General features: G+C 46.4%; 2 protein-coding genes across 3 annotated transcripts; one reads left to right on the top strand and one right to left on the bottom strand.

Moving 5' to 3' along the window:
• The first annotated feature begins 4,079 nt into the window (after window positions 1–4,079).
• On the top strand, window positions 4,080–4,807 carry LOC123154274 (uncharacterized). Its single transcript, XM_044573044.1, has 3 exons — window positions 4,080–4,214; window positions 4,334–4,527; window positions 4,670–4,807. Exons 1-3 carry the CDS (start codon window positions 4,122–4,124, stop codon window positions 4,794–4,796), a joined length of 414 nt encoding a protein of 137 aa, XP_044428979.1. The 5' UTR covers window positions 4,080–4,121; the 3' UTR covers window positions 4,797–4,807.
• Window positions 4,808–13,314: 8,507 nt separating this feature from the next.
• Window positions 13,315–17,277, bottom strand: LOC123150715 (uncharacterized). 2 transcript variants are annotated; one of them, XM_044570551.1, is made up of 9 exons: window positions 16,418–17,277; window positions 16,076–16,325; window positions 15,131–15,308; window positions 14,812–15,063; window positions 14,664–14,716; window positions 14,388–14,459; window positions 14,215–14,301; window positions 13,881–14,131; window positions 13,315–13,792 (listed from the first exon to the last, which is right to left on the bottom strand). In XM_044570551.1, exons 1-9 carry the CDS (start codon window positions 16,510–16,512, stop codon window positions 13,495–13,497), a joined length of 1,536 nt encoding a protein of 511 aa, XP_044426486.1. In that variant the 5' UTR covers window positions 16,513–17,277; the 3' UTR covers window positions 13,315–13,494. The 2 variants fall into 2 exon arrangements, with proteins under 2 accessions (XP_044426486.1, XP_044426485.1); XM_044570550.1 differs by having other exon boundaries at window positions 13,317–13,792; window positions 14,649–14,716; window positions 16,418–17,274.
• Between the last annotated feature and the right edge of the window lie 9,387 nt (window positions 17,278–26,664).

Consider the following 26,664-nt stretch of genomic DNA (forward strand, 5'->3'; position numbering starts at 1 on the left):
TGGCGGCGGCGGATTCGTCCCGCGGAGCCAGGCGGACACGTCCGGCGCGCGGTTTTTGTCCGGCGGCGGCGGGAGGAGTTGGATCTAGGGTTAGGGGGGAGAAGAACCGTGGATTTCGGAGGGGGGTGTATATATAGGCATAAGTGGAGCTAGGAGAGTCCAAATGAGGTGCGGTTTTCGCCCACACGATCGTGATCGAACGCTCTAGGACATGGAGCAGAGTTTGGTGGGTTTTGGGCCAAATTTGGGAGGTGTTGGGCTGCAACACACACGAGGCCTTTTCGGTCCCTCGGTTAACCGTTGGAGTATCAAACGAAGTCCAAATGACCCGAAACTTGACAGGCGGTCTACCGGTAGTAAACCAAGGCCGCTTGGCAAGTCTCGGACCAATCCGGAAATGTTTAATTCCCAAACACAAAAGAAAGCTAGAAATGACCACCGGAGGAGAACAAAGCGCCCGAATGCAAAACGGACAACGGGGAAAATGCTCGAATGCATGAGATGAACACGTATGCAAATGCAAGGCACGTGATGACATGGTATGAGATGCATGAAAACGAAAACAACACACGGAGACAAGGACCCGAACCCGAGAAATAAATATAACTTAGCGCCGAAGACGGCAAGAGTTGGATACAAATATGGAAAGTATATCTGGGGCGTTACAGTTGCGGCGGTCGAGATCGAAGACTCCTTTATTCCTGGGTTGTTTCCGTGTTTTTGGATGGCCGGCAGTTTCCTTTTTTTGTTTGCGTGATTGCAGGGGTTAGGGACGTGTGGACGTGGGCGTGGGTGTGGAGAGATGAAACACGGTTAGTCAACGTAAATTACTAAGTGCACAAAAAAAATTAAGTTAGGTCTAGCCCTTAGATTAAGTTTAGTGGACTAATCATACGGTGGGAATGGGTCTGGATACATTTATGGGGTGCGTTTAGAAAAGATAATGTTGGATTGTTTATTACTCCCTCCGTTCTTAAAATTTGTCTTTTAGAGATTTCAAATGGACTATCACATATGTATGTATATAGACATATTTTAAAGTGTAGATTCACTCATTTTACTCTGTATGTAGTTATTTGTTAAAATCTCTAGAAAGACAAATATTTAGGAACGGAGGGAGTAGTAGTAGAGATAGAGATGCAAGACAGTAGCACGCCTCACCTCAAGCAGACGCCATAATGGGCTGGCCCAGCACGGATCACAGGCCTCTAGTGCTCTTTTGTACCCTTTTTTTCTTCACATTTTTCTTTTTTTCTTACTTTTGCTTATATTTCGAAACATTCATAATATATCCACATAATATTGCATTTGAAAAATGTTAAACGTGTATAGAAAAATGTTTCTAATGTATATGTATATTATACTATGTGCATGAAAAAAATAAGAAATAAAAAAGTATATGTTGAAAAAATGTTAGTCATGTATTTGAAAAATATTAAACATGTATATGTTTCCTGATAAATAAAAATCATGCAATGTGTATGCAAGAAAATAGACATAAAAATATATGTTTAAAGAAATATTAATCATCTACTTGAACAATGTTCAACGTGTATATATGTAATGTCCCTGATGAATAAAAAATGTAGAATGTATATGGAAAAGATAGACATAAAAGCATATATTTAGAAATATATTAACATGTATTTGAAAAGTTGAAAATGTCCCTGGTGTATAAAAAATGAAAAATGTGTATGGAATAAAAGTAGACATGAAATATATATGTTTTCAATAATGTTTACCATGTATTTTAAAAATGGTGAAAGTGCGGAGATTGTCTTAGAGAACCCATCGGGAGTAAATCGAGTGGAGTTCGAGGAACTACATGTCGAGGAGAATAGGACGAAGAGAGATTTGCTCTTGTGTTCAATCACAAGTCCGTCGAACCAAACGTAGATTTTGGCAAAAAGCGTGAAATGGTTGAACAAATTACTTGTTGCCATTGAGCACCACTAGTTTCATCTCAACTCACATTACTTTCAATATTTGTCTGTGTTCAAGTTATTCCTCTATTTTGTGATTGTTCCTTGTGTTCAGTTTTTCGCAACTATATTGCATTTATCTCTGTACTGCCAGCCATGTTAGATTTCGTATTCTCTCTCGCAGTACTTAAGATTGTATGCATATATGCTCGTGTAGTTTGCCTTTTTTCTCCCTAGTTATTCTTCTGTCGTCGGTTCTGTTCTAATAGATATTTCTTAGCAGATCTTCCTAGTTTCTTCTCTAAGTCGTTTACTTCCTTAGTTTTATCTCTGCATAGTTTCTGTCTTTGAGTAATTATTTTGATGGGCTTCTTCAAGAGATGGGACGCTTCGTCACAATTTATGATGTGCCAAAAATATGGCCACGAGGTGACCTTTGCCAAACAGACTAAGTTTGTGTGTCACCAGAATTCTTCTGTCATGCAAACAACGATATAAAGATCTTCTGTCACGCATGAAAAGTCTCTGAAAACCATTGATTTCTAATAATCTTATTACATGTACTTGTGAGCCCGTCAAGGCAAGTCTACTGATCAAAATGATGGGGCACACTCCGACTGGTCCTCACCTCTGAATAACATCATTCGTATCCACAGAAATAAGCGGAAGATTAGTAGCCAAGACCTTAAAGAGCTCGGGGGCTACTGACGATGCCATGCCCCCTCGGGTGTAGCTATAGAGGAGAGAAGAAGCCCAATGACAATAATGCGGCCCAAGACCACGACTCGACGCCCACTGACAATCCGTAGCGCATCACCGCCTTGGGGGACAAGAGGAGGACTCCTCTACGAGCTAGGCTAGAGATCATATGCGTACAACACGTACCAACCAACCTTGGTTATCTACCAAAACGTAGCATAGGACAACTCCTCGACCGACATAGGACTTGTAACCCTACTTCTGCCTCAGCAGGGACGAATAGGTACCTTATTATTGCAAGTTATCACATGCTTCGGCACCTAAGCGATCTTGTGATCGACCCCCTTGTCAACGCAAAACCCTAGTTCTCATACGAGCCTAGATCATCAACACGACAAGCAAGAAGTAGGGTATTGCCTCGATCCAAGGGCCTAAACATGGGTAAATTTTCCTCTTATGCACCATCTGGATCTCTGACGCGTTTGCTATCCTTGGATGGATATTGTCAGTAAATTACCAAGACACGCATTCCAGCTGCAGTTTCGTTAGTTGATGAGGGCACAAATTGTAGTATCGAAGATGGTAGTCGACACGGCAACATGGATGGCAACAGAAGTGGGAATGGCAATGGTAATGGAAGTCGGGATTGATGCTCTAGGATTGATCTTCATGTTTATGCTTTATGTTTGATGCCTTGTTTAGGTGAATTATATGTTGCATGTTTGATTTTCATGTTTGGAGCATTTGTTATGTCTACTTTGAACCATTTACCAGATTTTTTAGTTTTCAATTTGAATTTTGAAACTAATTTCATAAACTATGGTTTTGAAATTATGTTCAAATATGTGTGTCAAAAATAACATTATTTAAATTGTTGTGTTGCTAGAATAGACATGCACATGTACTTGTATGCTAGTTTAAAGAGGAAACGAAAAGGGCATATATTATTAAGGAAGATGTATAAGGGACTGCTAAAGGACCACGCTTGCAAACCTCTCCTAAATTATTGGGCACTCTGTATAACCATTTACAGGGGGAGTTTTGTATGGGGATTTATTGGGGATGCTCTGGCATGATGTGTCGACATTTATTTAAGTTGTTTCTTAGATATATTTTTAGCAACACTTTTTTTTGGTGAGCGAAAATAAATTAGGCACAAAAAACTGGGCTTGGTGGGATTGGGTCATTTTTGCTCGAGACATCAGAAGCATATGGGCCAGGCCTGCTAACGTAGCTCACTAGAACTGAAAAGGATTTTCTACGTCTAAAAAAATAGAAATGATTTTCTATTCTACATAAAACCTGAAGGAAATATGAAAGGAATTCGGATGCGGAAGCAGATAGAAACCGGAAGGTAGGAGAAGGAAACGGAGGAGGTGCTCTTCGCTGACTCGGAAATCAGCACACCGAATCCATAAATACGGACAGGAGGCGAGGCGAGGATCCCAGGAAAGAGAAGTCGATTGGTGAGGCGAGGATCGGAAGGGAGCGAAACCGGCGATGGCGGCCACGCTAATAAGCAACGCGGCGAGGAGACTCGCTGGTTGCGCGCTTCAGCCGGCGGTTCGGCGCGCAAGGATGGTGCGCATCAGGGTACGCTAGCCACTCAAAACGAGTAGCAAACCAGCTTCCCCGGCCTTTAATTTGTTTGCAAATCAAGGAAACCACGGATTCTTTTAACTCATGATGTACTTTTGCGAAACCCGCTGCAGCAGCTCACCGCTGATGAGACGAAAGATGCTGCGAGTCTCGTGGAGAAAATCAAAACAAGGAAAGAGGAGCTGTATGATCTGATCGCTCACTGTGAACGTAACTATGTTGTTGGTGGGTCGACAGGCTTAGAGAACGGTCAGCTGCTTGAGTATCTTTCTCACCAAGTCAAGCCTAGACCAAATGATCCTCACTGGTAAACTCGCACACCTCTCTCTCACTCCCTCTCCAGCTGTTATACACGCTCTCCTTCTAATTTTGGTTTCTAACTTTTACTCTCTATCTATCTATCTATCTATCTATCTATCTATCTATCTCTCTCTCTCTTTGATATGCAGGCGATCATGTCATCGAGCAACAACCTTCAGTAATTACGTGAGTACGGCGGGGAGATGGTGTCTTGGTTATATGATTATGGGTACTTTTTTTTCGAAACGGAGGCAAAAGATTTGCCTCATCGATTAATTAAGAAGAAGAGAATTGCCCAGTTAATTAACGGAAAACCGGGCGAAAACCGATACATATAGACCACATGCGGGCTACTCGCTAAGAACCAAACTCCATAACCCCACTATCAACCCGACGAATACACATAACATGTAACAATCATGAACCCTCACACTTCTATACCTCAAAGAAACCCCCAACAAAACCAAGGTTGCATACATTAAACGCCACCAAATCCACGGAGATGGAGGACAATGGGACTGAGTATCCTCCATTAAGCAGCCGCTGACGCCTTACCAATGACACCACTCTTCTTGCCTATGATCCGGAGAGCCTTCTTCACCTTCTTTATTTTGCCCGTAGAAACCTCCTCCGCTAGGAGGCAAGCAATCGCCTTGCCAGACCCAGGAGAAGCTACCTCCAAGGAGGCGAGCAAGCGGCCAAGCTTTTTCAGAAAGACTACCTCGTCAATACGTGCCATCATAGCATCACGGTCAAAGATGGGCGACCGGATGGGCTTCATCACCTCGGAATTAGGTGCCAAAGCACCTACCTCATCACCTGCAGACGCCACCTGGTCAACAACCTCAGGTGAGAGAGCAATAGTAGCAGCCAAACCTCCACAGTCCACAAAGTCGGGCGTCTGAATGGGCTCCAACGACGGCGGAGAGGTCGCAATCGACATCACCAAGTTCCCTCCAAGCGGCCCCATCTCCTTAGGAAGCACCATCGAAATAGGCGAAGTAGGCTCCCCACAAACCTTCTGAAGCTCAGGCATAATCTGCAGCACCGGAGCCACGACCTCGACAACAACTTCACTCCCAGAAGTAATCGGCACGGCAGGCAACGGCAACCGACAGGATGTAGCACGAGGGGAGAGATCTCCATACATGCATGCTTTCCCATCGACAGAACCAACCTGAATCTCGGGCAGCAAGGACACATCGGGCACAACCCCAATCTGAAGCTCAGGCAGCGAAGACACATCCGGCACCACCTCTAGTTTGGCGAGAGCGGCCTCCGCCCTCCCCAAAACATTCCCGGCTCGCACTAGGCAATCACGAAGCTCGATGCGAAGCAGCTCGGTCTCCTCCGCCAACCCAACTTGCTCAGTCGAGATAGGTTGGAACTGCATATTTGTCATGGAGACATCATCGATGGATGCAGGTGATGGAGCAGGACATTGGAGTGGTGAAGCATGGGCATGCTTCTCAGCACGGCAGAAGCGGGCGATGTGGCCGGATCGAAGACAATCCGTGCATCGAATTGGATCCCTACAAGAGTATGCTCGGTGACCTCGACAGAGGCACCGAAAACACCTGTCTCTCAGCCATGCCGGAGGGGGACTCCGCACATTGACAGCAAGGCGACGAAAAGCAGCAGGAGCCGAGCGGCGCCCTCTCGAGACGAGCTGCCAACCTCCCAAAGCATTCTCGCATGGAGCCATAGGAACTGTTGACGCCGCCACCCGGTCGAAACATCCTCGCCAATTTCCCCAGCCCGGACGCACCGGAGGCGCCTGAACGACGAGCCCTTCGCTCGCAACAGAGGCGAGAGGAGCTGAAGCTGCGTCCAGAGAAGCCGCCACTCCCCCCTCGCCATGGATGATGGAGCAACGGGAGACATGCGTTGAGCCCAGCACAGCCGGAGCCGGTCGAGAGACGGGATCCAGATCCGCCTGATCTGGATCGAGCGGTGGGGAACCGATGGGGCTTGTCGCCGGTGGCTTCAGCAGATGGTCGAAGGCGGCACCAGCAAAGCAGGCGGGGGTGACGGACGGCTGGGCCAAAGAGCTCGCCGCTGCAGCCGGAGCGGAAGCCGCTGCAGCCTTCGGGGAACGCGGGCGGGAGACCTGTCGGCCGCCGTTCTCCAACCGGAGCCGACAGGCAGGAGGCAGTGGCCGCGGGCGCGGGGTCGGAGGCGCTGGCAGCGTGGCCGTCGCCGGTGGGGTCTGGTGGAAGGGCGCGGGGGCCGCGACAAGGTGGACGGGGGCGACGGGCGGCGGAGGTTGGTTGGTCGGCGCAGAGACGAGGCGCCCCTGCACGGCCGGGCCAGCCTTGCGTCCGGTGAGGAAGGCCGCGGCGAGCGCGGCGGCCAGAGCAGGGGCGGTGAGCGACGGGGCCGAAGCGGACGAAGATGACGGCGCAGTCGTCGCGGACATGGGGCCGCCGCGGACGCGGCTTCCCGCAGCTTCCACACGGGCTGCTCGGGCACGACGAGCAGCAAAGCTGGGACGGGCGGCGAGCGCACGGGGCGGAGCTTCCAGATCCGGGGCCGCTGGAGGCAGGGGAAGTTGGAGGAAGGAGATCAGCCCGGCAGCGGCGCCGCGCGGTCGCCCGTCGCGGGCGTGCTCATGTCGCGGTCCGCAGTTTCTCTCATGTCGCGGGGCCGACCCTTTTCGCGTTCACGCAGGATTATGGGTACTTTGTTTCACTTGGGCAAACAAGTAAAAGCACAAGGAGAACAATCCCCAGGTAGCCAGCAGGAGCAATAGCGTCGACATCTTTTATTTTAGAGAAACAAAGTTGGATATTGACTAGCTTCGCAGCATGAGTATCAAGTTATTAGTATTTGGTCTAACTGGACGATCTTTGATCGCTATATCACAAAAATGTTTGTCATGTTTGAGTGACAAGCTTTCTAGTCTTTGTATGCTTTTAAGATTCGCCTGCGTGTCATGTTTCTTATGTGTTGCATGTTGTGTGCGTATTGGCCATTTCCTTGGGACAAGTAAGCAGTTAACTCACCATTGTATCTAGTACAAGTTTTGGCTGATTGACAAAGTAGCTAACTGTTGATTTCATCAACAAGCAGATACTCCCTCTTTAGTGATCTAAACGCTCTTATATTTCTTTACATGGAGAACCTGTTTAGAGTATGTTTGTTGTTTTCTCATCTCTCCATGCTTGATTGTTTGATTGATCTGCATACAACGGGGGTTTTACTTATACACACAAAACTAGTCTGACAAACATCCTTTGATAAAAGATGGATCTTATTGACTCAAAATACAACATCAAATACAAACACAATGAGCACACACCTAACCTTTCTGTATAGTTAAGATGCACACAGTCAACCAGCACACACACAAAAAATACATCAATAAGGGGCAAAGTCATACAAGACCAAAATTCTGCCTAAGACCATCTCTAGCCGATCCCTCTAAACCGGTTAACTATTTAAAAAAAGTTGTGAGGAGGTAAAGCAGACCTAGCCAATCCCTTATCCGCTTTAACTCCTGGAAAATTTAATCATCGTGTTCGCCGCTTACACTTACTCCGGCCACGGTGGCGCTCCCCCACGTCATCCCTAGCCAGGCGACACTCCTCCCATCGTCCTCGGCCACAAGAAAAGTTGCAGCACGTGTGGAGGACACCTACGGAGAGGAAAAATTCAATGCATACGAAGAAACATACATAAAGAGTGGTCGTCGGTCGCCATCGTCGATTCCGATGATTTCTTACGTACGAGACGATGACATCGCACCACTAGGAGAATGATGAGGGGAAGAACCCATTCAGATGAGGAAGCACCCAAGCCATGGCCCATGGAAGTTGAATTACAATTACTTTGTCGACTACTTTGTCGCACCGCTTACATCTCGCATGGCGAGACTTTGTAAAATCACTTTTGCAGACCATCTATCCTATGTACTAGCCAGCTCATGTGAATAATCATCTAATGCCAAAAAGTCGTAGTTGGTCGCGTGAAAGAAAGAAGAAGGAAGAAGGAAGAAGATGAGGGAGAGAGGCTTTCATGTGGGCTCTAGTTCATTTGAGCACCTAAGTTTGAGAGTTCGATTAGGTTTGCGGTTTTTAACTCCTCAAATTTCTTTTCTACTTATAAATATTAAAGTTGTTGGCTAGTTCACATATGGGTCCAACATTGTTTCCAAATAAACAAATACACGCATCCTCACATGTGGAACTAGCAACCTTTCAAGAGATATATAAACAAATATAATTTACTCATATGTGGGATCTATCATAATTAAACAAATACACTACTTTCATGTGAGACCAATTTTTTTGTAAAAGGCACAAATAACAAAGAAAAAAAATGTGACTTCAACTCAAAATCTTGTCTTTCCGACATACTATGGACATTTAAATATCTTTCATCATATTTTTGCTATTTTTTCTAATCTGCTCTAAGCGAGGAAAAAAAGTCTCCAAAATGACCCAAACGGCGGTCGGCAAACTACAACAATGACCATATCAGCACCAACCATCTCTTGACATCACAAGGACAATGATGGTCTTCAACAACAGTGCCTTCATAAAGGGAACGGTGCTCAAGCGTCATGATCACACGATCAAGCCACAAGAGGCTAATTCTAGGTTTTCACCCTGAAGAACGAGTCCGCGCATATCTGAGCAATGTCTTTAACAAGGTAACGATGCAAAAACATCCCATTGCCAGGTCCACCCAGGTAAGGCCTAAGGTTTTTACCCCCTAAGCTCGAGACCGGTACTCAAGAAGCACCACCTTGATGCCAAAAAAAGCAGATTTTTAAAGATTGTTTTGCTACTTTATTTGATTTTACTATTTACGCCGACAGACTCATGGGTTAAAGCACTAATGACATAGTATGTAGATCCATCAATTATTTTATGGATGTGCTCTTAGATTGACTATGATTATGTGGTAGAATGATACGTCTCCGACGTATCTACTTTTCCAAACACTTTTGTCCTTGTTTTGAACTCTAATTTGCATGATTTTAATGGAACTAACCCGGACTGACGTTGTTTTCAGCAGAATTGCCATGGTGTTATTTATGTGCAGAAACAAAAGTTCTCGGAATGACCTGAAACTTCACGGAACGTTTATTTGAAAATAATAAAAAATCCTTACAAAAGATGAAGACCAGGGAGCCCACACCCTAGCCACGAGGGTGGGAGGCGCGCCCCCCTATCTCGTGGGCCCCCTGGAGCTCCTTTGACCTCAACTCCAACTCTATATATTTTCTTTCGGGGAGAAAAAAAATCAGGGAGAAGGATTCATCGCGCTTTATGAAACGGAGCCGCCGCCAAGCCCTAAAACCCCTCGAGAGGGCTAATCTAGAGTCCGTTCGGGGCTCCGGAGAGGGGAATCCGTCGCCATCTTCATCATCAACCATCCTCCATATTGCTATGACTTTGCTATGCTTAATGCTTGTCACTAGGGCCCGAGTGCCATGATTTCAGATCTGAACCTATTATGTTTTCATCAATATATGAGAGTTCTTGATCCTATCTTGCAAGTCTATAGTCACTTATTATGTGTTATGATCCGTTAACCCCGAAGTGACAATAATCGGGATACTTACCGGTGATGACCGTAGTTTGAGGAGTTCATGTATTCACTATGTGTTAATGCTTTGGTCCGGTACTCTATTAAAAGGAGGCCTTAATATCCTTTAGTTTCCGCTAGGACCCCGCTGCCACGGGAGGGTAGGACAAAAGATGTCATGCAAGTTCTTTTCCATAAGCACGTATGACTATATTCGGAATACATGCCTATATTATATTGATGAATTGGAGCTAGTTCTGTGTCACCTTAGGTTATGACTGTTACATGATGAACCGCATACGGCATAATTCTCTATCACTGATCCATTGTCTACGAGCTTTTCATATATTGTTCTTCGCTTATTTACTTTTCCGTTGCTATTGCTATCATCACTACAAAATACCAAAAACATTACTTTGCTATCATTACATTTTGCTATCGTTACCACTACTATCATATTACTTTGCTACTAAACACTTTGCTGCAGATACTAAGTTTCTAGGTGTGGTTGAATTGACAACTCAGCTGCTAATACTTGAGAATTTTTCTTTGGCTCCCCTTGTGTCGAATCAATAAATTTGGGTTGAATACCCTACTCTCGAAAACTGTTGTGATCCCTTATACTTATGGGTTATCATAGAAAGATAGATCTAGCAACTGGCTCTCATCTCTTTAGGCATTTCTCTGGCCTATATCTTAAGCTATATCATAGACATTAAATGTGTGTTTGGATACAATTTCAACTATGTGATTATATTTTAGAGTTGTATCTAAAAGTACTCTCATTTAATACATCTTGTGAGATAAAAATCATTAGTTTTCTTGGATTCGGTTGAGCATCGAGGACTCACATAGGAAACAAATAGTCATATCTTCTCATTTTCTTCCAATTTATTTTCTACAATTTTAAATTCATTTGGTTGTAAACTATGAGATTTTTATTTATTCGATTATAAACTATGTGAATTATTTGTTTAAACATGTGCAATATTTTATTCATTTCAATTGGGATTTTATAGAATGACAAAAATGATAAGTAGCCCCGTTGGACATACTGAACAGGGAAGGGTGGACATGGACCCGAAGCTTGTCCGTTCGGCCACCTAAACGGACACATTTCGTGTCCGTTTAGTTCGGCCCGTTGTAGTTGGGCCTAAGGGTTGTGGTTTGTGGGTTGCGGTTGCGTTTGGAGGACAACGTGTTACAATAATTACCTCAACAGTAGGAGTGGACTTATGAAATATCCTATATGACACTTACTACAATAAACTGTTGCTAAAACACACAGGGAGAAGTGCGAGCGAATGACATGAGGTGTCCCATTTTTATCAGCATTAACGTGCTACTAGATCCCAGTTTTGTTCACTCATTTTAACTGTTTTTTTTTGGCTTTTTTCCCTTGTATTTTCTTCTTCTTTTTCCTTTTTTTCTTTTCTTTTCCCTTTTCAAGTTTATATTCTTTTTCCAATTTGAATTCAAGTTTAAAAAAATTGAATTCGTAATTTAAAAAATGTTATCTTTTTCAAAACTTGTTCGCCAATTTAGAAAAAGATTTCATTTCAAAAACAATTCAGGATTTTAAAAATATTCATGTTTTCAAAAATTGTTTATAATTTCTTAAAATGTTCTTATTTTTCTAAATTTGTTCAAAATTATAAAAAATGGGATTTATAAAACTTCTGTGGTTTCAAGTTATTTTGGAATTTATAAAAGATCTTGATTTTCAAACTTTGTTCACAATTGAAAAAATATCTGAGAATTTCAAAATTGTTCATGGTTTCGAGAAAATTTAAGAATCTGAAAATTGTTCTTGTTTTTCATAAAATGTTCAAATGTTTAGAAATTGTTCATGTATGCATAAATTGTTTGTGTTTTTCAAAAAATGTTCACATTTTCATATTTGTTTTATAATTTATAATATTCTTTGTGCTTTAAAGTATTCGGCATTTTGAAATTTTCTACAATGTTTAGGAAATGTTTCAAATTTTGACGCTTTAATGGTCTTAAATATTTCACGCTTCAATTGGTCACTAGCAGTCAGTAAGTTTTTTTTTTGGAGGGGTATTAGCAGTCAGTAGTTGTAGTGGCTATTGTTTTATGTCGCACACACCCAACTCGCTTCGCCCTACTAGGACAGCCCAGTCCAGAGTGGTGTTGCAATGACCAGGCTCCATGGAGCTCATTTTTCAAAAAAGAATCAAAATATATTTAGAAGTTCCCAAAATGTCATTTTTTTTCTAAAAATACATATGTATATTCTTCAAGTTTGCATAAATTTTATCAACTAATTTGACAATATATCTGACCCAGGTACAACAAAGAAAAAGCCTATTTTAATCTGTGTATTTGTCTTTTTGTGTAGATCATGTATGAATATGTATGTTCATGAAATTTTATACATGTATACTACAACTATAAATCTACATGTATACTTTTTTCAGAATTTTGTTTAGGTATAGAAAAAGTATTTTCTCTGAAAAAAATAAAGGGCTCTATGGAGCCTGGCCTTTGCTTGCACTTTTTGGGCCCAGTCGCGCTAGTAGGCGGGCTCCTAAATGACGCAAATATAGGAGGTTCCTGGCCTTACACAACGCCGTCCAACTTCCTTAATTAGAAGTGACCTATACAACGCCAGTCAACAGGCCGGTGCTAGCAACCGTAAAACCGAAGTGCTGACGGCTGATTTTTTTTGAGGCTTCTATATTAGTTATCCCATAACTAGTTCAGAAGCCCCAATAAATGAGGGAGACAGCTTATAGAAAAAGTTGGGGAGGAGGCGGCTTATAAAATAAGCCGCCAAAAGAATTGGCCGTAAGTATTCCAAGTAAATACCCCTAAAAAAGCATTCCAAGTAAATCCCTTTGTTGTGGCAGGTGTGGCTGAAAAGACCCAGCAGTGTGCTGCGAGGGGCCGCGACAACTTATGGTTGTGTGGAAGAGGAGCAGGGCGAGGCTCAGGACCTTATTTTGATTGTAAAATTGCTGGAGCAATTGAATTGAATTGATGCTGATCAACCAGCGGTCCAACAGCCGCTTTCTGAATATAAGAAATACACATAAAGAAGCTTTAGCGTTGAACTACAACAGCACAAAAGTTGCTGCCGTCAAAAGAAATCTACCAGGGAAAGCCGTTCTACACAACCATGCTGGAACATTTCAAGGTTTATCCGGAAAATACTAATCTTGAAAACAGCGCAAGCAATGAGGGAAAAAAAAGAAAGATGAAAGGATCTTGCAACACGATGCATATCTATTGACAAAATCTGGCCTTACCAAGATGAATTGCAGTATTCAGCCGATGAACATTACAGGCAATTCAACATCATAAGAGACCAGAAATCAACGCATGAGTAGCAGCTCATGAGACTTCATCCACCAGCACATACTGTATCACATGCTACCACCAAAAATCAATGACCTAAACTAGTGAGGGCACGCACTCACGCCCCTAGCGCGACACACAGACCAAACTTGGTATCCTTTTGAGGCGCTTGGGAATTGGACTCGGCGGAGAAGGCGACGTAGCGCTTGGGCTTGGGGCCGTACCGGAGCAGGACGCTCACCGCTCCATCACTGCCAAGCTTGGCCTTCACCGTTGTGTTCGGATCCAGAGAATGAGAAAAACCCGCCGTAAGAGTGCTGTCGTTGGAAGACAGAACACGCTGCACCTTGGCAGCGATGGACGTCGTCTCGTCTAACTTCTGATGATAAGTTGCTGTGAGAACGTCGGCATTTTCCCTAGCATTGAAATTTGGTAATGTTAGTGTCACTAAAATGCAATGCTCGTGTATAAGTTGTGCAGAAAAGCCACAGATAACTGGCTCACATTGTGAAAGAAGCACCCACGTCTCCTTCCGATAGAACCAAACCACAGGTGTACTTAGGAAATCGCAGGAGCTGGGTTTCAAGGGAACCAACCGCGCCCAAAGCATCGAGGGACTTTGTGATGACCGAAACATCAGCACCTAAAGCAATGCTTTTCGTGCCAATCATAGCAGAAAACGAAACAATTGGCGATCCCTGAAGCTCAGAACTTCCGGTTATACAAGCACCGAGATGACGATACTGAAGGTCCACCTAAATTAACGGAAAAAACCTGATTATCTACACGGCAGGAAATCACCACCGTTCATACACAGCCACCTACAGAGAGTCGGTACCTTCGATGAGCTCTGGGAGGAGACGGGAATAGACAGAAGTCCCTTCAAACCAGGCCTCAACACATCATCAAGTGTAAGTTTGATAAGCTGAAGATATAAAAAAACAAATGAGTTTGACAATCAACCATCTAAGATAGAGAGAAGGGAGAGGGGGGCAACAAAAAGCAACTTGCCTTTGTATCAGATGACAACTCAAATCCCAAAGATGCTTTTCCAACTTGCTCAGAGCCATCAGACAAAAGAACCTACAAGATGAAGTAAACTATAACAGATTGAAAATTTTATATATGATGACCGACGTGCCAGCTCAGTAGTTATCAAGAAAAGACCCACCAAATGAACAGCAGACAGTAAACATTTTACGCACCAAAACGAGTCAACAGGCACAAGCAAAATTACTCAGCGCAAAAAGGAAGTTGAACAAACGAACTCACAGCGGTGTCAAGCACCTTACAGTCAGATACCATCTTCAGACCTGTGTTATAGTCCTGGTACAGCAAATCTGCAAAGAGGATAGAAACAAATAATATATATAAGTAAACAGATGTCTCAAACCACAACATCAGACAACAGATAATTACTGAAGTCAGAACATACCATACGCCTTTTTGCCGATCTCATGAAAAAAGCAAGCATAGTCTCCATCTGCAGGCTGCTTCTCACCTCCCTCTGAATCCTCCTTGTCTCCCTCTGAATGATGCTTCTCATTTACCTTGTCGGGCACCTGGACAGCAACTCCCTCTGCATCCCCCTTATCTCCCACCGAATGATGCTTCTCATCCACCTCAGCAGGCAACTGGACAGCCACTGCTGGCTTCTGGACAGGCACTGGGGAGAACTCACCATTACCTGTGCATCAACACGTTAGAAGTCGCATATAAACATACAATAGAACAAACTAAGGAGGACAGGTTACCTGTGAAAGGGCAAACGTCTGAACACCCTTTTTCAGCATACTTATCCAGAAGATATACAGACCATCCACCATGAGATAGTAATTTTACGATCTCAATGTACGTGTTGGCAATCCTGGAAGGAAAGAAAACAGGAGTTTCCACCTTCGAGATAGCATCATTAACTGCTTTCACAGGATCCTAAAGCCAATTACGCATTCTATTAGTATCAACAACATGAAACCATGAATTACAAGATAATATCCAGCATATGACAACAGGATTGTAATTCACAGTCAGAAACTTAAGCAAACAGACAACAGGATGGTAAAAGCACAGTCAGAAACTTAAGCAAACAGTTTGGACAGTCAACAAATGACAATAAGATTGAAAAGCCCAGTCAGAAAGTTAAGCAAACAGTTTGTACATTCAACAAATGACAACAAGATTGAAAAGCAGTCAGAAACTTAAGCAAACAGCTTGGACAGTCAATAAGTGACAACAGGATTGAAAAACATGATAATAATTAAATGCCGGGTCAGAAAATAATCCTCATTATCCGAGAAACCAAGCCAAGCAGAGCAAGTTCTGTTTCACTTTTTTTTTGGCAGAATTCTAGTTACGAGACAAGCAACATCAAGAATCCAGGCAAAACATAAACTGAACATGACCACACTGATATGACAATGCTAAACCATCCAGGATGCTCTGAGCAGTGTCAGTGCTATTTGATACCTACTACTATTTGAGCAATCAGAGCCCCGGTGACATTTCATATGGAGCGTGATTTAATCTTGGACACAATTTCGTTACTCCTAGCAAGACGACATCAGCCTGAACAAAGATTTCTACAATGTGCAACTCTAAATCCAAGGATGAATCCGCAACATCAACAGGAATATCGTCTACGAAACGCCAATGTGAAGCAGATAACATGAGCGAAAACTTGCGGGTTTGCAGACTAGTACCAAGAAAGGGACAGCCGGTGGGGTAGCAGAGCCCGCCGGGGGTGCAGAGGCAGGGGCGGCGCCCGTCGTCGCTGGTCTCGCACCAGCCGATGGGGCAGCAGAACCCGCCCGGGGTGCGGCGGGAGGTGTCGTGGGCGTCTTGGCTGCTCTCGCGGCGCTTCGGACGGCCCTTGTGGCCGGTACGACGGCAGGCAGCCTGGCGCGCCAGGCGGCCCCAAGAACTCGGCCCACCGCGCCGCCGCCCGACGCCCTGAGTAGCACGATCGATACGGGGACAAGAACGAGGTAAGCAACCTGGAGATGAGGAAAGAAACCAAGAGCAAGCGACGAAACCCTCGTTACCCGAGAATGAAGAGCAGCGCGAGCCCGTTGAGCTCGTCGGCGCGGGAGCTCTCGATCTCGGACCGGTCCCGATCAACCATGTCCTCCGGGTCCATGTTGACACCGGCGGCGGTCGGGGCAGGAGGGGGGCAGCGGTGGGAGGGGGAGGGCAGGAGGAGGGCTGCGGGTAAGGCGGTGGCCTGAAGGGGAGAGGGCAGGTTGCAAATGCTGGGCGACGGGAACCTTGGCTAGCTTTGTATCCGGTGGCGAGGGAGGCGGGAAGAAGGGGCGAGCGATTACGCCAACGGATTGCCGAGCTAGAAATTCCGGTGCGCGATGGGCCGAGAAATACAGTCGCCGGAGTGCGTCGGAATTCCATGCGCCCAAGAAGCCTGACAGGGCTTAGTTAGGCCCAGATGGCACTCGGTTGGGTAGTGAGAGAGCCCAGATTTTCACAATGTAGGTCGTGCGCTGTTCGGGGGTGAACAATTCGAAGGAAAGCAAGTATAAAACATGTTGGTTTGCTAAATTAAAGTCCATTCGTTCAGAGAGAAATTTATTCGAATGGAGAAGAGCAAATGGCCATGCGTTGGGGAGCTCACTTTTGGCCGGAATGCTGTCTGGAAGTGAACAATTCGAACAAGAGCAAAGGAAGGCAGTGTTGATTTGCTGAATTAAATCGGGGCAAATCCTTTCCTTCACAATGTAGGCCGTGCCGTTGTTTGGGCAGGCAAAAAAATTGGTTCGAAGTGTGTTCAGAAGTGAACAGCTCAGAGAAAACCAAGTAAGACCATGTTGATTTGTTCAATAGAATCGGGGGAAAAGGCTAAAAGGTTTCAGATTGGAGGAGGATTGCAACTGTTTTACCAAGAAATTCGAGCAAAATTCCCAACAGGCAATGAAAAATTCGCACCTCACTGGCGGTCGTAGACTGAAATCCGATTGCACCATGGGTCTGCTTGTCTCGTGGTTGAGCGATTCACCGTCTCCCTGACGGTCCAGCCTCCTGAAAGAAAATCAAACAGGCGTCAGATCCAAGCGGCCACGGGACAGCTGAATGCCAAAGATAGACCGCCACATCACCGTAGAGCCGGAAGCGGTGCGCCGCATCATCGACGATGCGCCATGGCCGCGGCCTGCTCAGCGTTGCCACGTGGCCACGGCTGACTCGCCGTTGCCTCGGCCACCGAGGCCAGGGCTACGGCTTGCCCAACATCTGACACCATGGCCGTAGAGGATGGGACTATTGATGTGTCCTTTATGAGGTAGGAGGAAGGATTAGGGCAGGATGGAAGAGCTCCACAGGCCATGGCCAAGGCCGTGGAGAAGACGAGAGGAAGAAGCTCAATAACTAAATCTTGTAAATCCTCGGTCTGATCGCGGTCTAAGCCCTCTCCCAATGCAAAAAAATAATGTGGCAAGGTAATTAAGAAAAAAGAGACGGGTGTGGTGGCTTTAGGAAAAAACAATGCCAAGCGCGGGAACCTAGGAAAACACTTAAATGAAAAAAATCCATCAATGCATGGACAAGTTTAGTTGCTAAATTATTAAATGAAGGATGCTTAGCAACAACAAGCTAAGCATCTTTGCATTCAGGACTTTAGTTGGTAGATTTTTAATGTGTTTAGCACCTCATCTTAGCACTAGTGCATTGGAGGAGGTCTAGGTCCAGTTCTTTTGCTAGAATCTGAGGATTCTCTTAGAATTCGATCCCTACCCAGCTTCTCCCAGAATCTTTGAGCCCCATTTATTTTACAATCATATCTAGTTAGGGTCTAATTAGACATGATTGTAAAACAAATGGGACTCAAAAATTCTGGAAAAAGCTGGGTAGGGATCGGATTCTGGCAAAAGAACTGGGCCTAAGAGCATCTCCAACGGAAAAAAGGCCCTTTTTGCGCACGGGAACTCGGTTGGCTCACTTCAGCACACGTCGGATTCCGGCGTGCTAAAAAAACTATGCACCTGTGAAAAAGCAGCAACGCGCGCGGCAGTTTTGGCGTGCGGCATCCAGCACGCTCTATAAAACCCGTGCGCGGGCGTCCGCCAACCACCGTTGTCGGTGTCAAAACCGGCGGATCTCAGGTAGGGGGTCCCGAACTGTGCGTCTAGGCGGATGGTAACGGGAGGTAGGGGACACGATGTTTACCCAGGTTCGGGCCCTCTTGATGGAGGTAAAACCCTACGTCCTGCTTGATTGTTCTTGATAATATGAGTAGTACAAGAGTTGATCTACCACGAGATCAGAGAGACTGAACCCTAGAAGCTAGCCTATGGTATGATTGTATATTCGTCCTACGGACTAAACCCTCCGATTTATATAGACACCGGAGGGGGCTAGGGTAACACGGAGTCGGTTACAAGGAAGGAGATCTACATATCCGTATTGCCAAGCTTGCCTCCCACACCAAGGAGAGTCCCATCCGGACACAGCATGAAATCTTCAATCTTGTATCTTCATAGTCCAACAGTCCGGCCAAAGGATATAATCCGGCTGTCCGGATACCCCCTAATCCAGGACTCCCTCGGTATCCCCTGAACTAGACTTCAATGACGACGAGTCCGGCGCGCAGATTGTCTTCGGCATTGCAAGGCGAGTTCCTCCTCCGAATACTTCATAGAAGATTTTGAACACGAGGATCGTGTCTGGCTCTGCAAAATAAGTTCCACATACCACCGTAGAGAGAATATTATTTTCACAAATCTAATCTGCTGACGTACCCCGTAGCGTGACATCACACCACAGCCAGGTCTTTATTCGAATCATTTTTCATAACCTATCTCAGCGTGTTCGCGAGGCGGTTTCCTTGGCACGTCTTGTTGAAGCAGAGATCGTGTCCCCTTATTACGGGATTCTCATCAATACGGACGTGGGTAACCCAACCGCGCCAGCAATTACGACGCTTGGGGGATAAGCGAGTTTTACCAGGCTGGTGGGGGCATAGTTTCGTCCGCCCTTATAAAGGGATAAGGTTTCACCTTTTTCTACCCATGCCTTCTTCCTTCTTGCTCATCCATTCTCGCGCACTCGAGCTCCAGCGCCCAAGTCCACATCCTTCTCCTCAACTCTCTCCAAACATGTCCGGAGCGGGAGGCAAGTGGATGGTCTCCTCCGTCGCGGAGGGACACATCAAAAAACTACGTGGGGCCGGATACTTAGCCGCGGATATCACGCACCGGCTGCCAGCCGCGAGCAGATCGTCCATACCCCGGAACCTTACGAAAGGGTGGTTTTCCTCCCCAACTTCGTCCGCGGACTGGGGTTTCCCCTCCATCCATTCATCCGCGGCCTTATATTCTATTATGGACTGGACTTTCATGATCTGGCCCCGAATTTCATCCTCAACATCTCGGTGTTCATCGTCGTGTGCGAGGCTTTTCTCCGCATCCGGCCCCACTTCGGCATGTGGCTGAAGACCTTCAATATCAAGCCGAAGGTAGTAGGCGGCCAACAAGCGGAATGCGGCGGAGCCATTGTGGGCAAAATGCCCAACGTTACATGGCTCGAGGGCTCCTTCGTGGAGACCATAAAGGGGTGGCAATCGGGGTGGTTCTACATCACCGAGCCGCGCGACACCAACTGGGTGGCGGCCCCCCGAGTTTCGATCCGGAATCCCCACGCGGCTCACTTCCTGGAAGGAGAAGGGCCTGTCCTGGGGCTCATCGGTGGAGCTGGACGGACTCCAGAAGTGTATACGGAACATGATAAGCAAGAAACTTAAGCTTGTCAACATAGTCCAGGTCATGCTCTTCCGCTAGATCCTCCCGTGTCAACAACAGGCTTTCAACTTATGGGAGTTCGACCCGGCCCAGCACCAGACTCTAGGCGAGCTCTTCGACACGATGCATAAGGACGTCTGGAAGGTGGTGTTCAAGGGCGCCGAGGTCCCCCTTCTCTTACCGAGGACCGCGGGCTAAGCGCGAAGCGCCCTGCGAATCCGGTAAGTTATGTACATCTGGTAGAGTATTTATTTCCCATAGCTTAACCATGTGCGGGCTCTGAGCTCCCATGCCTTTGACAGGACTGGGTGGAGACATCGGAGCAGATTAATTGTTCGACCCCTCTGCCCGAAGACCCTGCAGACGCTCTCCTGACGAAGATGCGGAGTCCGACTCCTTATTAGGTGCCAAAGAAGACCAAGAAGAAGGCCACGGGAACCCGAAAGAGTTCCCGGTGCCAGGTGGTATCGGACACATCGTCCGATAACTCCGAGACGCACTCCTCCCGTGAAAACGAGGAGGAGGAAGATGAAGATTCTCCCCCTCCAGCCGAGGAAGACAAGAAAAGGAAGGCCGCCCCAACCGGGGAGGCCGAAGGGTCCAAGAAGGGAAGGACTCTCCTTCCGGACTGTTCCACCACCGCCGGCGACGGCGAAGACGAGTGGCTACTCAGGGCCAAGCCCCTGACGAAGTCGTAAGTATTCGGATACCAGAGTAACTCATAGCATACTTTTGTTGCACTGCTTCTCCTAACGTCGAATATGATTATGCAGTCCGCCCCGAGCCCGTATCGACGTATCCTCATCGGACGGTTCCTTGGACTCGTCGGATATGAATAGTGATACCCTTCCAACCGCCTCCTCTCCTTGCCCTACGGACAATGTCGAGGTATTGTCTCAAGGGGCACCGAGCCGGGGGAGATAGTCCTGTAGGCGCCTCAAGGCGACCTTCCGGACTCCAGGAGCAAAGGGAGCAAGACTCCCAAGGGCTCCAAGTTCGGCCCTCAGCCGACCACCACGCCGGAACCTCTAGTGGTTCCGGACTCCGGCAGGCGGCCCCCTTCCAAGAGGGGCAAGCCGCCCGTGCCGGTGACCTCTGTCCATCCAGAGGCACCGGACAACCTGCTGGGAGCGCTTCGCGGCGCTTCCATCGACGAAGAGCACCACACTATTATGAGTGCGGTGATCAAGAAGGTTCAGTCCGCCAAGAGCGGACTGACTAAAGCCTGTGCCAGCCTTCTAACAGGCTTTGAGGTAAGTATTTAAGATATAAGAAAATATTACCGCATAGACAGTAGCCCCTGATGCTCTGTTTGGTGTTCACAAAGAAAAGCCGAATAGAGGATCAAATAATATCTGCAGGAGTCTAATATAAGTATGTCTGTATGCGTATGCAGGCTTCGCTGCTAACCTCTACCGCACTGACTGCGGAGGTCGCCGCACTGAAGCAGGACCTCGAGCGGTCCGAGAAAGAGCTCGGCCTTACCAAGAGGCAGCTCAATGAGAACAAAGGTAAGTAATACCTTGTCTATATATATATATATATATATATATATATATATATATATATATAAAGATGTGCACTGGTAGAAAAAGGGCCTTTTGTCCCGGTTCCTGAACCGAGACTAAAGGGTCGGTACTAATGCCCTGTCCCTTTAGTCCCGGTTCAATCCAGAACCGGGACTGATGGGCCTCCACGTGGCCTGTGCATGGAGCCCGGCAGGAGACCCTTTGGTCCCGGTTAGTGGCACCAACCGAGACCAATAGGCATCCACGCGTCAGCATTTCTGTGGCTGGGGTTTTTGTTTTTTTTTTGAAAGGGGGGGGGGGTTTGGGGGTTTTGGGGGGTTAATTTAGGTGTTTCATATATTGTGTTAGCTAGCTATAATTAATAGATAAAAGTGTCCTCTCTTATGTCCGTGCTTGGTCGACGCTACATACTATACATACGTATAGAGAGGACTAGACACGCTAGCTAGCTAGTAAGCAAACGAAGGAAACAGAAGATCGTCATGAACATATATGCATACAGAGAGAAGTGATATCAACCACCTCTCCTTCTCTGAGAGATTGGTCGAACAACAAGTTCTCGTATATCTATCCGACACTATCGGCTACATATATACAATAATGATCTCTTACAAATATAATCATACGGACTCATGGTCCACATAGTATTCTCCATCTTCAGCGATCCCGTGGTCAAGAAAGAATGCCGCCAATTCCTCTTGAATTGCTCGCATGCGAGCTGGTGCTAGGAGTTCATCCCGCTTCCGAAACATCTAATTTGAAGAAGGGGGTTAATACATATATATATGAATGAATGAAACTCAACACAAATGATGGTAATAAAATAAAATTGTGAATGTTGTTATTTACGTACTTCATATTGTTCGTCAGTGTAGCCCCGCTCACAGGTTGTGTGGCGGATGGACTCGCAAACGTAGTATCCACAGAAATCATTCCCTTGTTCCTGCCACAACCACTTTACAAGAAATAGAGGTTAATCAAACTGATAAGCAAGAATGCCAAATGGTATTGATGAAACTAGCGCTTGAATCAATAGGAGGTGCACGGAACATGCTACTATAGTACTTACTTTCGGGTGTCTAAATTGCAGCTTCTTCGGGAGTCCTGGAGCTTTTTTGGAGAATTTTTTCCAAACCTTGGCAGACAAAGAAAACAATTACTTGATATATCAGGAAATGAACAAAGTTGCTGATATGGTGGATAATGATCAATTTAACTTACTTCTCGAGCATTTGAGTCATGTCTGCATAGTCCTGGGGATCTTTTCGTCTTGAGTCTAAGACGGTTACTAGTCCCTGCTCAAGCTTAATCTCTAGGAGAATATAGTGGTAACTGCACACGCATGCATAACTCATCAATTACATTACTATAACCTTGACTAATATATAAGGGAAACCGAATACGCACAAGATAGTAACACTCACCTGAAGTTATAAGGAAAGAGTATTATATCTTTGTTTTCATTTATTACCAATGATCGTAGCAAGTTGGCCTCGGTATCTGCGGCATGAAATTTAACCTGAGTTGCATCTATGAGATATGTGTTAATGAACCCAATATCACCGACTTGTCTTTTCTTCAATTCGGCGATCTTCAATCTGCATAATATATTGAGGATGATTATACATACATGCAATGAAAGAGCTGAGCTATATAGAGAGACTTAATGACAGAAGTAGTACTACTTACAGACAGTAGCAGGCGATCGTTGTTTTATCGAGCGCCAATTGATTGAAAAACTGAAAGAACTCCTCGAATGGAACAGACAACAGTTCAATTCCAACGAGGTCATGCTCCTTTTTAACTTTCACATACAAAGTACTCCTCCCCCAGAGTCTCTGCAGATTTTCAAGTACCAATCATGCAATCTTCGCATCATCGTTGATAGAGATCTTTCATCTTTGAAGAGAGGCTTCCTGTACTCGTATCTTTGTATCTACACCTCCATGAAATCATAATGTACATCGTCGGGTAGGTAATTGCCAAGATTGCTATAACCGGGCACCATCCTTGGATCATTAGCGACGTTGTCGCTAGGCACCTTGAGCGGGGGGCACGATTTCTTCGCTTGTTCGCCGAGCTGGGCAATTTGTTTCCCAGCTCGTCGTTCTTTCAGCCTTTGATCACTGACAATACTTCCCGACCGCTCCGCTTCGGCAAATTCCTTTCCAATAATGCGCTCATAGTTTCCTTTCGGCGGAGACTTGGGTGGTTTTGTCAGGGCAGCCAGAGTGCTCTTCACTTTCACCGGATCTACCTTCTCCTCCGGAGGTGGATGTTTCTTTGCTTTCACCCCTTCAAAGTAGTTCCTCACTTCTTCTCGTGCGATCTCGGCGTTCTCCTCCGGGGTCCTCTCGTATGGTAACTTCTCTGGAGTCTTCAGAGAAGGACCAAATCTGTATTTCCTCCCGCCTCTGGCTGTACTGCTAGACGCCGGCAGAGCAGACGGAGCGGTTGTCTTCTTTACTTGCTTATGAGACGGAGGAGGAGGACTACGACACGCCGGAGCAGCCGGAGCGGCGGCAGGTCTCTTCCGCCCTTGCTGACGAGGCGGAGAAGGAGGAGGCTGGCTGCTCAGGCGCGTCGGCGCAGGCGGAGAAGGAGGCGGAGTGCCGCCACGCGCTGGAGAAGGAGTCGGTCGAGTGCCCTGATAGTCACTCGCCGGAGGAGGAGGCGGTGGAGGAGGCGGAGTGCCCTGACTCGCCGGAGGAGGAGGCAGTGGAGGAGGCGGAGTGCCCTGACTTGCCGGAGGAGGAGAAGGAGGAGGAGGCGGAGGCGTCCAGTTCGGAAGGTTGATGAGCTCCTCCCGCCATAGGCATGGAGTCTTCAGAGCAGACCCCAGCCTAGTCTCCCCTTCACCGGTAGGGTGGTCAAGCTAGAGGTCCTCAAATCCCTCCGTTATTTCATCCACCATCACCCTAGCATATCCTTCTGGAATCGGTCGGCAGTGAAAAGTTGCGCCGTGTTCAGTAGGATAAACAGAGCCAACAGCCGCCTTGACCTTCAAATTCATCCATTGCGTCATAAGGTGGCAATTTTGAGACTCCGTGATAGCATCCACGGGATAGATGGCAGGAGCCGTCAAGGCATGCTCCGGCTGAAGCAGCTCGGTGGAAGCCACGCTGCTTCTATGCTGAGAAAGCGGGGTAGCTTCGGGGGAAGCTTCGGCAGTACGTTTGCTGCGATTTGCTTCTCGTTCCTCTATCGCTTGTACCCTTGCTTGCAGCGCTTGCATTTGGGTCTCCTGCACTTTTTTCCTTCTCTCATGGGATTTGTAACCGCCTGCGTCCGGAAACCCAACATTCCACGGAATGGAGCCTGGCGTGCCTCGTGTCCATCGAGGGTGCTCAGGATTCCCGAGGGCCATTGTGAGCTCGTCGTTCTCTTTGTCTGGAAAGAACGTCCCTTGCTGCGCTGCTTCGATATACTGCTGAAGCTTCCTGATTGGTATGTCCATTTGATCGTTCGTCCAAATGCACTTCCCTGTTACAGGGTCCAAGGTTCCGCCAGCCCCGAAGAACCAAGTCCGGCAACGGTCTGGCCAGTTAATTGTCTCTGGTTCGATCCCTTTATCAACCAGATCATTCTCAGTCTTGGCCCACTTAGGCCGGGCTACGAGGTAGCCACCTGACCCCGTGCGATGGTGATGCTTCTTCTTCGCAGCATTTTGCTTGTTTGTCGCCGACATCTTCTTACTCTTTTCCGATGTCTTGTGGGCCACAAATGCGGTCCAGTGATCTCTGATCTTCTCATATTTGCCCTTGAATTCTGGTGTCTCATTATTTTTGACAAACTTATTCAGATCTTTCTTCCACCTCCTGAATAGTTCTGCCATCCTCTTAAGAGCAAAAGACTTGATTAATTGCTCTTTAACTGGCTTCTCTGGATTATCCTCTGGCGGTAGGGTGAAATTTGACTTCAGCTCAGTCCAAAGATCATTTTTCTGCATATCATTGACATAAGACACCTCAGGGTCTTCTATAGCTGGCTTAAACCATTGCTGGATGCTGATCGGGATCTTGACCCTAACCAAAACCCCGCACTGAGCAACAAATGCGCTCTTTGTCCGGAGGGGTTCAATCGGTTGGCCGTCGGGCGGGATTGCTATGATCTCAAACTTTTCATCTGAGCTCAACTTTTTCTTCGGGCCTCATCTCTTTACCGAAGTTGTGCTCGATCCGGAGGGCTAGAAAAAAGAATAAAGACTTAATTAATATGTGTACATACCAAAATAATGAATGCATCAATTAGCTAGTCAGCAGAAGCTTAACTAATATATATACCTGGCCGGACTCGGTTCGGTCACCGGAGACGTCATCACGTTCTCCTTCTTACACCGGCATTGGGTCACCGGAGCCGTCCTCACGGTCTCCTTCTTGCACCGGTATTAGGTCACCGGAGCCATCATAATCATAGCCAGCTGCTTCCAGACCATCGGTGTCGTTGAGAAACAACGAGCAGACGGCATCACTTCCTCGTGCGATTATGTCCCCCAACAACTCTTCTTGTACTTCATCTCGGGCGGTGTCCATAGTTTCTACGAATATTGACAACATGGCAATTATTATTCAAACATGACAGATGGATATATTAGTGGCAAACGTAGAACTAATATTAATTAGTGGCCTCGGCGCTGCTTCTCTAGGGTTTGGGGTGGCCTCGAGGCTGCTTCTCTAGGGTTTGGGGTGGCCTCGACAACGCTTCAAGGATAAAAAAAGAAGAGGAAGAAGAAAAAAAAGAGGAGAAGAAAGAATAGAGGAGTAAGAACTCCTCTATTCTTTCTTCTCCTCTTTTTTTCTTCTTCTTCCTCTTTTTTTATCGGGAACAAGGGTCGTCGAGGGTCACCGAGCTGTAGAGGAAACCCTAAATAGCAAGTATCGTGGGTGTGAGATAAATGTGGCCGTCGGTGTCAGACACTACATCCACGTCCCACAAGTGACGTGGGCGTCGAAGCCCGCGCCACTTGTGGGACGTGGATGTAGTGTCCGACACCGACGGCCACATGTATCTCACACCGAC

Source organism: Triticum aestivum, chromosome 7A (genome assembly GCF_018294505.1).
Source record: "Triticum aestivum cultivar Chinese Spring chromosome 7A, IWGSC CS RefSeq v2.1, whole genome shotgun sequence".
NCBI lineage: Eukaryota > Viridiplantae > Streptophyta > Magnoliopsida > Poales > Poaceae > Triticum > Triticum aestivum.